The 13656-nt window shown below is 43.1% G+C and overlaps 1 protein-coding gene across 2 annotated transcripts in view; it reads left to right on the forward strand.

Annotated features, from left to right (window-relative positions):
* The window catches only part of POLG (DNA polymerase gamma, catalytic subunit), a 1004779-nt gene that overhangs the window by 392961 nt on the left and 598162 nt on the right, over positions 1 to 13656 (forward strand). For both annotated transcript variants that reach the window (XM_069624312.1, XM_069624311.1), the window contains exon 9: positions 2041 to 2167. In XM_069624312.1, the coding sequence (XP_069480413.1) occupies positions 2041 to 2167 (127 nt within the window). The remainder of the gene's footprint in view (positions 1 to 2040; positions 2168 to 13656) is intronic.

Genomic DNA, 13656 nt, shown 5'->3' on the forward strand with positions numbered 1-13656 from the left:
AGGTGAAACTACACACCCTAGATGTGCGTAGGGCGGTCCTATACTATGTAAATAAAACCAGACCGCTAAGGAAAACAGATCAACTGTTTGTCTCCGTAGCTACAGGCAGAGAGGGGGATCGCGTCTCTAAGGGCGCTATCTCGAAGTGGATTATCAACTGTATACAGCTGTGTTACTCTCTTTCTGAAAAGACTCTGCCTTTTACGCCAAGGGCCCACTCTACTAGAGGCATTGGTGCCACTCTGGCTTTCATTGCAAATGTTCCCCTCGACACCATTTGCAAAGCGGCTACTTGGAGCTCTATTCACACTTTTACTCAGCATTACTGCATTGACACTCATTCCAAGACAGATACACAAAGGGACAAGCGGTTCTAAGACACCTGTTTGCTCATGACCCTTCTCACATCCCACCTCCTTCTTCTGGTACTGCTCGCTAATCTATGCACAGCATGTGATCTAAGCAGATTCCACAAGCCTCAGAAGGGATACATTAGTCACCGTAATCGTATTTCTGATGCTTGTATCTGCTTAGATTCACATGCGACCCACCCTTCCTCCCCTCCGAGAGAAGGCGCATGATTGCTTGTAGTCTTACCTTTCTGTCTATCTGCTTGGATTATCTGTACTCACGCTACTCCTCATGCTTCCTCATGTCAGAAAAAATACAATCTGAGGATCCTACACGCGTGAGGGATCTTGGGTACAGTGGACGTCACACTAGGGATAGTATTACTGGCACGCCTGTGTCGACGCCCATTTTCGACTTTCGAAAAACAAACTGTAATACTCCGCAGCTTCCACTAGATGTCGGCCTATGCACAGCATGTGAATCTAAGCAGATACAAGCATCAGAAATACGATTACGGTGAGTAATGTATCCCATATATATATATATATATATATATATATATATATATATATATATATATATATATAGTTGTAGGCAGACAATACAGATCACAGAGAGAAAGGCCAACACTTTATTGATTAATTTGTTTTTGGCTGTGCATCTGCTAAAGCTACAGCCCTGTGGTTTTCAGGAAATCTGACCCTCCTAGCTTTACTGTTGAGTCCTCAGCGATTCTCTCATTTGCCTTCTTCTATGAGAGAGGAAGGCAAGTGTCCTTTTGCCAGAACCCCCTGAGAAGACTCTATGGAGGCAAAGCTATCCAAATACACCTTAAGGGTTGCTTTGCTCTCCTTTTCTCTATAGGGCTGCTCAATCCGAGGTCTGATGCGCTCTTACTGATTCCTCAACCCCTCTTGCAGGACATGCATCCTTTTCACTCTTGGCTTCTTAGATCTCCACCCCACTGTTCACTCCTAATCAAGATCTTTATGGTCCGCCTCATTTTATCTCTTTTCATGGGAAGCTTTTTTTCTGATGTATGTCCCGATACCCCATCTAATGTGTTCACTCCAACACAAATGTGCATGGTTCGCCTAAATTCCTTTCTGCTTAAACGTTTGCACCAGTAACCAAACAGACCATTTCTAGATCCACCATACACCAGCATTCCAATATCCAAGCAGGCTGTGTTACTGGCACTGCACACTTCCTGTTTACTGAAAAAACATGTATCCTAGTGGCCCTCCAGCAAACGCCTCCTTTAAGCTGTAACTTCTTATGCTCCACCCCTGTTCTCCTCAAAATCATCTCATAATATGTCCATGAAGACCTCTCATGTAATCCACAATTTATTATGACACGTTCAATAGCATTACTAAAATTCTCTCTTTGCACTGGAATGCTATTGCATTTTGTACTTCATGTGTTTGTACAGTGCTCATTCCATTGGTCATTTATTGATGATCCTTGATGATCCTTGCAGATATTGGAGCAACATGAATGTTCTCTATTTTCTTGCTTTGGTTGATAATAGTAGTCAATTTTATGGCTTAAATATGTAATCAGAGACTTTCTCAAATTTCATTGGGATAATTGAAATAAAGAGGGTCTGTTTGTTATCTGGGGAATAGTAAAAGGTAAAATACCTCTCACTTTGTAAGTAGTGACATAACACATGTTATTTTGTAGATCCTGGACCCCCTACTGAAGAGGAAGAGTCTAAACCGCTGGCAAGCAAGATGTACTTGGAGAAGCTGAAAGAGTCAACTCTGGAGATGCAACCAAAAAGACATCAGCATTTACCGGGTCACCCAGAGTGAGTATGGCTCTTAAGTTAATAGATGGTGCAGATTTCTGTAATAGACAAATTCAAAGTAGGGTGTAAGGTCTGCGTTAGTTTTAATGTTTGCAAAACAGTGTCAATGTCATAGAGCAGTTTATCCTAATTATTAAGATTCTTGAAAACCTACATATGGTTATTTTGGAAACATGTTAGCAAATATTTCAAATTGAATGAAAACACAGTGAGAAAAAAAACACATTACAGATTCAAGGTTTGGAGTGGAAATACTTATTTGATTCCGACAAATATTGAAGATGAGACCCTGAAGACGGCAGCAAAGGGTGGTGGCTGTTGAAGCCACAGGCTAGTGTAACTCCAGCCAATTTGTCGATCCTGCCTAATTGTCCTGGTTCAAGGTATTTAATTTCATGGAGATTGAGGCTAACAAGGCTCAACGTTAACCGTGCCACGAAGTAAGTGATTGCTGGCTACACTTGAGAAGGCATGTTGATCCGCCCCCACCCCAACTGTTTGTAGAATAATTAAGGGGTAACTGAACCAAGAAGTAAAAAGCAAGTTCCCTTGTTCCTTTGTGTATTTTGTACATTTGCCACACCTGTTGCAGGAATATTCAAAGGCAGCTTTTCTTATATATATTTTTTTGCTGGGCACTGTTTGATTTTTCTGAGGCACTTATTGAATCTGCGGCTGTCAAAAGGGCCTGTGAAGCAGCTGATTTGATAAGGGTGACTTGCATTGTCATTACTTGTCCCATCTGCTCCTTTTGGGAAAGGATGGGGAGGGCTGGGTTGATTTTCACTGGATTTTTTCACCCTACTCCATCATTATTTGCAAGTGTGCCCCCTACCATACGCCAGGAGGCTGACATAGACGCCCTGAGCAAGAGGGTAAGGGGGAGTCGGACTAGGGTAGCCCCCCAAGCAATTGAGCGTTCCTTGCTCAGGGGAAACTTGTTCTCTTTTGTATTAAATTGTATCATACTGTCATTTACTAATGCTTCATTTTACTGGTTTTATTGGTGTTGAAATCATCTTTTTAGTTCATTTCAGATTATTTTATTTGAACCTGTTTCATATATTGATTGGGTATTCGATCTTATTTGGGCATTTTAACATCAGCTTTATATAGGATTATATGTGTATGTCATACTTAAAAAATGTTCTATATTGTGTGTGAGGGTGCTTTTGGATATAGGTATAGGTGAAGTAGTAGCTGTCTTTAATTGATTGTGCTACGTGACACTTGTCACTTTGGTGATTTATGACGGAAAGAAAGGCCACACGATACCCCGTTGAAGGGAAGGTAGTTAAAAAAATCTGCCCAGTCTGTTAAACTAACTAAACATATCGATGAAGCTAATAATATGAGTGAAATTGCCTGCCTGTTGTATGACATTGATTACTCTGGGGACTGTAGTGGAAGACCCCTGCAAGTGACTGCCAGTCAAAGGAGCTGAAGAAATCAAATTCTCAAAACAGTATCTCAGATGGAGAGAAAAAGTTATTACATCCTCTTTGAAATTGTCAGAAATGACTCCGGGTTTGCACTTGGGATCGAGGCAACTACCTCCACATGGAGATGTTATAACATCGGGAGAGGTATTACATTCACCTAGGTTAACCTATCCACTTGAGATTATAACAATAAATAGATCTGACCCACTCCTCAATATTGATAATGAGAGCAAACCTGTTGATAGTGTCAGGAGCATCGAACGGACATCTCTTTGCATTATAGTGCCTCAGGAAGGTGCCCCTATACTGCCTCAACACTGTGAAGGGTGCAAATTATTATGTCCATTGTTGGCTGAACTTAAAGTGGAAAATGAGATGTTGCTCATGGACCTAGAGAACATAGTGCAGTGACCCCCAAAGTGTAGCTCGGGAGCAACAGTTTGCTTGCAGCATCCTCATTTGTCGCTCGCCAGTTGCTCTGGGCCATGGTGTGGAGGCCTAGAAGGAAGTGCTGAAGGGATGAGAGCTCAGTAGCAGTATAGCAAGGACAGAGCCCTGGACTATGTGAGAATGTTGGCCAGTGAACCTGCTGTGGTTCCAGCTGGCTTATTTTTATATGAATCTGACTGTCCCAACCAACATGCGCTCGACAAAATATAAATAAACAGTCTGTGTTTCACAAATAAATTCTAAGATGAATAATTAAAGGAGAGTTCCGGGACTTTTTTTTTATTGTCCCTACGGTTCGGCCATGTGTTTTTAAGCATAACTCGGTAGATCGTAGAAAACTTTCCTATGGACCTTACCCGACTTTTCGTCCATTAACGCACTCGAAATCAGCCGCCATTTTATGATAATCCTATCACTTGCCGCATCGCCCTGGCTCACCTGCTTTTGCGGCACTAAATCAAATCCCCCGCCCCTGAGCCTGACATCAGCAGACGCGTACCGCCCATTTCCCAACGCCAAAGCACGTTTCGTGTCAACAATCGCTGCGCCTCAGCTAATGAAGTGTCGCCATGGAAACGGCAGGACGCCTCTTTCCTCAATAAGTATAAACACACCGTTTCACAACACACAGCAGCAGATTTTCGATTCCATTACTCTCGCTGTGTTACTTTGAGTATTCTGTGACTCGTTTCTGTGCTCTGGTCAGCTACCTTCGTTGATTGTAGCCCGTGTGAACAGATACCAGTACCACCGCTATAAATTATTTTACTTTCTTTACCACACAATGGCTACAATAATGCCGTATATGTACGAGCCCGAGTACACCGAGGAAGAACTACTGGAAAGGCAAGCACGCGAAAACGATGGGGATTCGGACGGCAGTTGGGAGGACCAGTCAACGGATGAAGAGCCTGGACCATGTCGCATGGACGGCGTCTCCACCTGGTGCACGTGCAATCGGTGCGAGCTAATGCCAACTGAGGAGGAGAACTGCTGCTGCCGTGAAAATTCCGGGTGCTTGGCCTACATTTCGGAAGGCGAGCCAAGTCCGCAATGCATCACCGAGCTGCCAGAGTTCAGGGAAGCCTGCCTCTCACGGACAGTGTTGAGGATGATGATGGTGCTTATGCACGAACTTTGCGGCACTGTTCGTCCGCGTAATCCGAGTAACGAGTAAGTATACTCTGGTTGTGATGTCAGTGATGCCACTACTATTTCATGGTCGTCTCCCACATATAAAACTACATCTACATATCATTCGAATGCATGTAAATTGGTTCCATGTTGTGCATTTTCTAGATAGAATTTTTTTCAAAGCAGAATGACATTTTTGTACCTGAATCGACAGTGATAAGAAAGTTGTCATTTTAATACAGTTTGCATCTTTCATTTTCACAGGTGGTACAGGCTGGTGGCCTATCGTTGCTTCACTTGGTGGCTTCACGGGAGGCTCGGACACCGCGTTCGGAGAGTAATACCTGCCTGTGCGGTACTTGCCATTAGACAACATTTCCCCAGCGACAGTGGACAATACCGCGGCTTTTCCCGGGATGTGCTGCAACCGCAACTTTACAATGTGTAATGTTTATTATTTATGTTCAATTGAAATTAAGATCTAAAATAAAACCCAACATATATTTTAACAATGGTTGTTTTGATTTTTTAAATGAATCTAGTGTGTCTCCATTGAATAGTCTTCCTGTGCCTTGTCTTGTCACACCACATGTCTCCGGCCAGCATCCTCCCTCACGCTGGCCGCCCACCTTCAATCCACATAACCGTTGAACCCATATGCAGCAGACATACATATGTTATTTTGCGGGTTGGCATCAAGCCTCCCGGCCTTGCCTCCTCCCCCAAAAATACTTACCACACCACTTTGTTCAGGGTCTCCAGGGTGAACTGCACCCATATATTCTCCTGGGAGGCTGAGGTATTTATAAACTCACCCCCCTGCCTTCCATGTACTAGATCCTGCAGCCTGCCTCTTACATGCAGTTAGATGGCCTCTCCTTGGTGAGGCCCTACAGCAAACGAGTCTTGTCTGCACGACCACCGCCCCAATCCACCCCCCGCCCTATCAAAGGCAGTTCGCACCGGGGTACTTGCGCTGGCAAGTGCAGCTGTCAGGGAGCGATAAATGCCAAGAGGTGCCAAAGACCATGTACACTTCAAAGTGGTCTATAGAGCATGGGTTGTTGTTCCCATGTCTACCGCCAGACCCCGTGTCTCCTGCCAAGCATCTCCCCTCACGCTGGACGGCCCCCTGCAAACCGCATAATGCCACGACATATACACGTCATTCATTCACAAACACACCCCTGTTTCGAATTCTTTATAACCCACTTCATATTTATAATGAGAACTTCTTTGCACTTTGCTAGTCAACCCGTGAAGGTGCTGGTTATCTGCTCTTCGTCTCTGTGAACTTCCGTGACCACTTCGAGGAAACTCGTCAGTTTGCAACCTGTGAACTGCTCCCTGTTCTACGACAAGAAACTACTCTGATCCCTGCATCTAACTGTTTGCTCGTCAAGGTAAGGCCATGTACCATACTCATTTTGCATCCAATTTCTTTTCGTTCAAGACAGTACATGCAAGGAACTAGTCACATGTTCTGAGTTTAGTCAAATTATTTTTCTATTTTTTTAAAGTTATTCAAATACTTATCCGCATGTGAATAACGTGTATAGTTCCAAGAACCAAAACATACCTTGCATTGAACCTTTTATGTATTTAATTTTTTAACACATTGGTATTCATAGAGAATTGTTGATCTTTACTTTTCAGAACTTTCCACAATGCCTGCCTGTTCCATTGGCGGTTGTCCTTCGAAGACCCATAATAAATCTGAAGGTACTATAATGCATGTTTTCCCTAAGACAATAGATCAGATAAGAGAATGGGTCCGATATTGCGGATATCCACCCTCTGAGCTTGAAAGTAGAGTCCTAGAAGTCTTTGCGGACAAGAGGGGTGATCGATACCGCATCTGCAGCAGGCACTTTACCTCTGACATGTACTCCACATCATTGCTAATAAAGAAGAACACACCGCGAGCGAGGCAAAAATTGCTCTCAACCGCTATTCCCACTCTATTCGTCCACATCCCTCCACTGGTGAGTCAAGTTTACGTATTTATCTCTCGGCCTTGCGGTAGTGTGTAGCATTAGCTAACAATAATTTCCCCATTTATGTATCCACTCAATATGAAGGCGGAAGATTCTCCATCCGTGTCGTTATTGCAGTCATCAGCCACTTCAAGCGCCTATCGGGTAATCTTACTTGGCTATTCTGCCACTACTTGTTTTAGGCATGTAAATCAATAGTTTTAATTTATCGTGTAATTATTTTACCTAATGGTACACCCTTGTACTCGTCCTCTAGTCTTTGTTTTCAGTTATAATTATTGTTATCCAAAATAATTCAAGTACTGTCTTTCAGGGAGATGCTGAGGAGTCCAACGTATTGACGACTACCGTTGATGTCACTCAGATGCTCGAGGTACGTTTCAGGACAGTTCCATCGATGGAGATCATCAGATCTTGCATTCTTGTAGCGTGATTGTTACACACAATGTTTCTTTCGTTTTTAGCCATTGATATGTCCTTCTGTCGTCGCCCTCCTATGTGTCTTCTTTTTTCAATATTGTGTTCATTACTAATGAAAGTCCTATGTTTCAGGGAGTCGATGGAGCATTAGTCCAAGAAGAAGGGGGAGCGTGCAGTTACGGGTCGGCGCAACAGCTTGCAGAAGTGTGCACCGCAGTTACATCGTCCCTTGATGTTCTTATGCATTTCGAGGTATGGATACTGACAGTTCGATGAAGCGAAATCATATGACGTGATTACATCCGCTATACTTCCTTCTTTATTAACGCAAGTACTATGTTTCAGGGAGATGACGGAGCTTCTTCTACAAGAACATCACCCCTAGTAGTTGATGCAGATTTCTGGGTGGTGACACTTCCAACGATCGAGCAAATCGAATCATATTTAGATATCCATTATTTATTTTAGACAACTGATCATTTGTGCAGGTCTATTTAGATGAGCCGTTCACGCCTGCACAAACTTTCTGTTCTTTTTATCAAAATAGAAAACCATACTAATGCAATTACTGTGTTTCAGGGAGTCACTGAAGCATCATCTTCAATAATATCATCAATGGAAGTCTATGAGGAGCCCGAGGTATGGATCTTGACAGTTCCATCTAACTAGATCAACAATGCGTGAATAATTGTCGTTTGAATGTTCTACACAAAGCGTTCATTCGTGTTTTGCTATTGAGATGTACGTGGGTATTGGTCCCCAAGTACATTTTGTGTTTTCGATATTATTATACATACTAATGAAAGTTCTATGTTTCAGGGAGTCCATGGAGCGTCAGTGCGTGATGGATGTGCTTATCAGGAAAACATAGTCGTTGCAGCGCAAGAGGAAGTGGAGACATGCACACACGAGTCGGAGCAACAGCGTCCTGATGTTGAAGTTCGAGGCAAGAAAGTTTCAAAGAAAAGAAAGCAAAAGAAGGTTAGTGTCCTGGTCACTATATTATGTTGTTTTTCACTGTTAATAGTTCAATACTGTAAGTTGTGTTTAAACTGAACACCCCTTTTCCAATCTGTCCTCTAGTTGCGAGTGGGTGTACGAACTAGATCTACACAGACAGTGAAGCGAACGAGAGATGTTGCTTGTCAAACCTTTTGGCAGGGACTTGAGACTGGAGAAGCATCGTGCCAATGGGAAGAATATGAAGTGATTGACAACGGAGCTATACCACCACCAGCCATTGATAGTGAATGTCCTCCTGGTAGTTCGGATGCAGTCGGAGATCAATTCACAGAATCCACACCTGCAAAAACTAAGACGGCGAGAAAGTTGAAGAAATTGTTTTATTCACCCATCGCCGGAGAAGGAACAGATGTTGCAATGGAAGAGAATGAAGTAGACGACAATGAAACACCATCAATATCACTGAACATAGCGGAAGACGATATCAGAGATTCTACCTTTCATGTGAGTGACATGTCCTCAACGTTACAGGCCGAACCAGCTGGGATGCAGAGTGACAGTATAAGGAAAGAGGCCAAATTCATTGTATTCGATAGTTGTTTGATTGATATTATTATTCGGATTAAATGTGGGCATTTGGTAGGTGGGGAAGTATGTGGGGAGCCATTGATTAATGTGACTCGTGCAATTCGAGGCACTAACCTTAAAATACATGCCACCTGTACAAAATATCATCCTTTCACATGGTCTGCACAACCTATGCTGGGACAGCTGCCAGCAGGCAATCTACTTTGTGCAGCGGCTGCACTTTTTAGTGGTTCAAGTTTTAAAAAATTAGAGTCTTTCTTTCAGTTTGTGGGAATCCATTTCATTGCGAAAACTCAGTTCTACAAATACCAAACCGATTATCTATTTCCAGCCATTAGCGAAGCTTGGAGAATGGAAAAAATGTCTATTGATAGTACATTCGCGGGCAAACGGTTCAGGCTAGCCGGTGATGGACAGTGCGACAGCCCAGGATTTTCAGCCAAGTACTGCACCTACCACTTTCAGGACATGGAAAGTAAGAAAATTGTGAGTTCGGTGGTCGTGCAGGTGTCACAAAGTACATCCTCAGTGGCCATGGAGAAAGTTGGCTTTGTAGCATCATTGCAAGAACTACAATCGCGGGGAATGGTGATCGACCTGATAGCCACGGACAGACACGTTTCAATTGCCAAGACAATGAGAGAACAGTACAAAAATATAAATCACCAATTTGACGTTTGGCATCTTGCAAAATCAATCAATAAAAAATTGTCGGCTGCAGGTAAAAAAAAAGAATTGCAAGGTATTTCACAGTGGTCCAAGTCAATCAGCAACCATCTTTGGTGGAGCTCAAAAACATGTGGAGGGTCGTTGGAAATTCTACTGGAAAAATGGCGGTCAGTAATGCCACACTGTACAAACGTTCACCGATGGAACACGAACCAACATTTCCACAATTGTGAACATGGCCATTTGTCCACAGAGGAGGCACGGAAGAAGAAGTGGTTGATTCCTTCATCACCCACTCACAAAGCCATTGAAAAGATTGTATTTGATAAAACTATAACAAAAGCTTTGAGGGGACTCACGGAATTCTGCCACACAGGAGATTTGGAGGTGTTCCACAATATGTGCCTCAAGTACAGGCCAAAACGATTGCATTTTGGCATGGAGGGCATGATAAATCGGACTCTTTTAGCGGTCTTGGCACATAACCATAATGTTGGCCGTCAACAAAGTAGGACGACCGGAACTTTAGGGACGCTTCGCTACAATAAGGCCTTCACTAAAAGAAGTAAACAATGGGTGATCAAACCAGTGTTTGAGGATATGCAATATGAGTTTATTGAGAAACTTATTGCTGACGTCCTAGATAGGCACATAAATGGAGTTGTGAACGAACCTGTGCAGGGGACAACTGCATTGCCACCCAACATTGCATCTGTTCCATGTCCACCTAAAGAAGAACTCATTGAGAAATACACATCACGGTTTAAATGATTGTAATTTGATTCTGTTCTCTCAAGTCTCCTCATGTCGCAGGCCCATTGAATATGTGTATCTAGCCAACCTTGTTCATTTGCGCATTAAATTAAACCAAACAGTAATATAAATCATTTTTCAATAAATATAGAATCTCTCCGTATTTATGGTTCTGTGTGGCTGCAAAGCACGCAGACAAAATGCAAAGATGGAGTGTAAATTTCAAGTCCTGTGAGAATGCCTTACACTGAATGTAGCTAACTTGGAATGTGTGCTCGTTCAAAGTGAAGGTCAGCTGCTTTGATTTTTTCTCGGGTGCTAGAATGGCCCACGACTCAGAATAAGGTTCTATTGTATTTTGACCTTGACAGGCCTGGACCACGTAAGAAACGATAATGAATATAATTTCAGAAACGAAAGCCATTTCATGTTCATTCATTAGAAGAAATAACGTCGGCATAGAAGGAGTGGTATTTCGGGGCTGCCCTACGCACAGATGCAATGGAAAATGCAAATATAATTTAAGTAACTCTTTAGATGAGTTTATACCGCAATTTAATTACTATACAGTAGCTTTAAAGACGGGTTAAGTTGTACTTGTTCGTTCTATGTGGCATGTTGTTTTGTACCGCGCACTATCTTGGGGAGAACCGTCTACTTTTACGGAAGCACCTCAAAACCTTTGCTTCTGCTTTCTCTCTCCCTCTCCCCTGCTACAACTGGTCCACTGTCTGCGATCTCGGTCCTGGGCCCTTCCACTCTCCACCTGCACTCCCTGTCAACCCCTGCACTGGGGGACTGTCTCAGTATCCTACAGCCCCCCCTTGACGTTTAAAACCCAGTTGCACTGTCCTAGCTATGAAATAATTTCCCGACCGAATATATAAAATGAATAATTTTAATAAAGATCTGATGGTGAGACTAATTTCATTGTTTATGTTTTTCAAACAGGTACATCATGCATTACTGCATGTGTCACGAGTACCAGACACCGGCGGACGGCTTCTTTAACCGCCAGTTGCTTCTCCGCGTGAACAACGTTACCACCCTGACCATTTTATGGGACGATCGCCAAGTACAAGTATGCCCTTATGCGGTACTAACGGCTAGATGCAACATACAGACCGTTGTGGTGGCCTAGTGCCTCGTTGTTGGAACAGCCATGCGATTATCAGTGCGACCGAAGAGCTTATTTTATCGTAAACCAACACCCTGTTTACTGCACACGAACATCGCTTGCCTCAAGACGAACTATTTTGGATCGAGAGCAAATAAAAATGAAAATCGCTGAATATTCTATAAACATTTGATGTCCAATAAATGTACTTTGCCAAATGTACAATCTTGCAGTTTGCTTTTAAACCACAGTTTGATATTCCGAATTGTGGCGCTGTATTGTGAGATGATCTAAGACCCTGTGTACAGCAAAGGAACATCGCGTGCCTCGAAACGAACTATTTTGGATCGAGAGCAAATAAAAAAGAAAATCGCTGAATATTCTCTAAACATTTGATGTCAAATAAATGTACTTTACCAAATTTACAATCTTGCGGTTTGATTTAAAAGTACAGTTTCAAATTGCGAATTGTGGCGCGCTGTGTTGTGAGCTGATCTGTGTTGGTTTCCGGGTTCTGTGTGGAGTCGCGTAGAAGACGCCTGGGCGCGTTTGCCTACGCAGCACAGTCACGTCACGGATAGAGGCGGGGAATATTAATGTTTTGATAAAGTCTGTTTCAGGGGCGGGGGATTTGATTTAGTGCCGCAAAAGTAGGTGAGCCAGGTCGATGGGGGGAAATGATAGGATTATCAGAAAATGGCGGCTGATTTCGAGTGCGTTAATGGACGAAAAGTCGGGTAAGGTCCATAGGAAAGTTTTCTACGATCTACCGAGTTATGCTTAAAAACACATGGCCGAACCGTAGGGACAATAAAAAAAAAAGTCCCGGAACTCTCCTTTAAAGGAGACGCCTAAAGGAGCGGCACTAAATCAAATCCCCCGCCCCTGAAACAGACTTTATCAAAACATTCATATTCCCCGCCTCTATCCGTGACGTGACTGTGCTGCGTAGGCAAACGCGCCCAGGCGTTTTCTACGCGACTCCACACAGAACCCGGAAATCAACACAGATCAGCTCACAACACAGCGCGCCACAATTCGGAATATGAAACTGTACTTTTAAATCAAACCGCAAGATTGTAAATTTGGTAAACTACATTTATTTGACATCAAATGTTTAGAGAATATTCAGCGATTTTCATTTTTATTTGCTCACGTTCCAAAAAGTTCGTTTTGAGGCACGCGATGTTCCTTTGCTGTACACAGGGTCTTAGATCATCTCACAATACAGCGCCACAATTCGGAATATGAAACTGTGGTTTAAAAGCAAACTGCAAGATTGTACATTTGGCAAAGTACATTTATTGGACATCAAATTTTTAGAGAATATTCAGCGATTTGCATTTTTCTTTGCTCTCGATCCAAAATAGTTCGTCTTGAGGCAAGCGATGTTCGTGTGCAGTACACAGGGTGTTGGTTTACGATAAAATAAGCTCTTCGGTCGCACTGATAATCGCATGGCTGTTCCAACAACGAGGCACTAGGCCACCACAACGGTCTGTATGTTGCATCTAGCCGTTAGTACCGCGTAAGGGCATACTTGTACTTGGCGATCGTCCCACAAAATGGTCAGGGTGCTAACGTTGTTCACGCGGAGAAGCAATTGGCGATTATAGAAGCCATCCGCCGGTGTCTGGTACTCGTGACACAGACAATAATGGATGAAGTACCTGTTTGAAAAACATAAAAAATGAAATTAGTCTCACCATCAGATCTTTATTAAAATTATTCATTTTATATATTAGGTCGGGAAATTATTTCATAGCTAGGACAGTGCAACTGGGTTTTATACGTCAAGGGGGGGCTGTAGGATACTGAGACAGTCCCCCAGTGCAGGGGTTGACAGGGAGTGCAGGTGGAGAGTGGAAGGGCCCAGGACCGAGATCGCAGACAGTGGACCAGTTGTAGCAGGGGAGAGGGAGAGAGAAAGCGGAAGCAAAGAGGAAGGTTTTGAGG

This window comes from Ambystoma mexicanum, chromosome 11, assembly GCF_040938575.1.
Source record: "Ambystoma mexicanum isolate Mex_15411 chromosome 11, UKY_AmexF1_1, whole genome shotgun sequence".
NCBI classification, from domain to species: Eukaryota; Metazoa; Chordata; class Amphibia; order Caudata; family Ambystomatidae; genus Ambystoma; species Ambystoma mexicanum.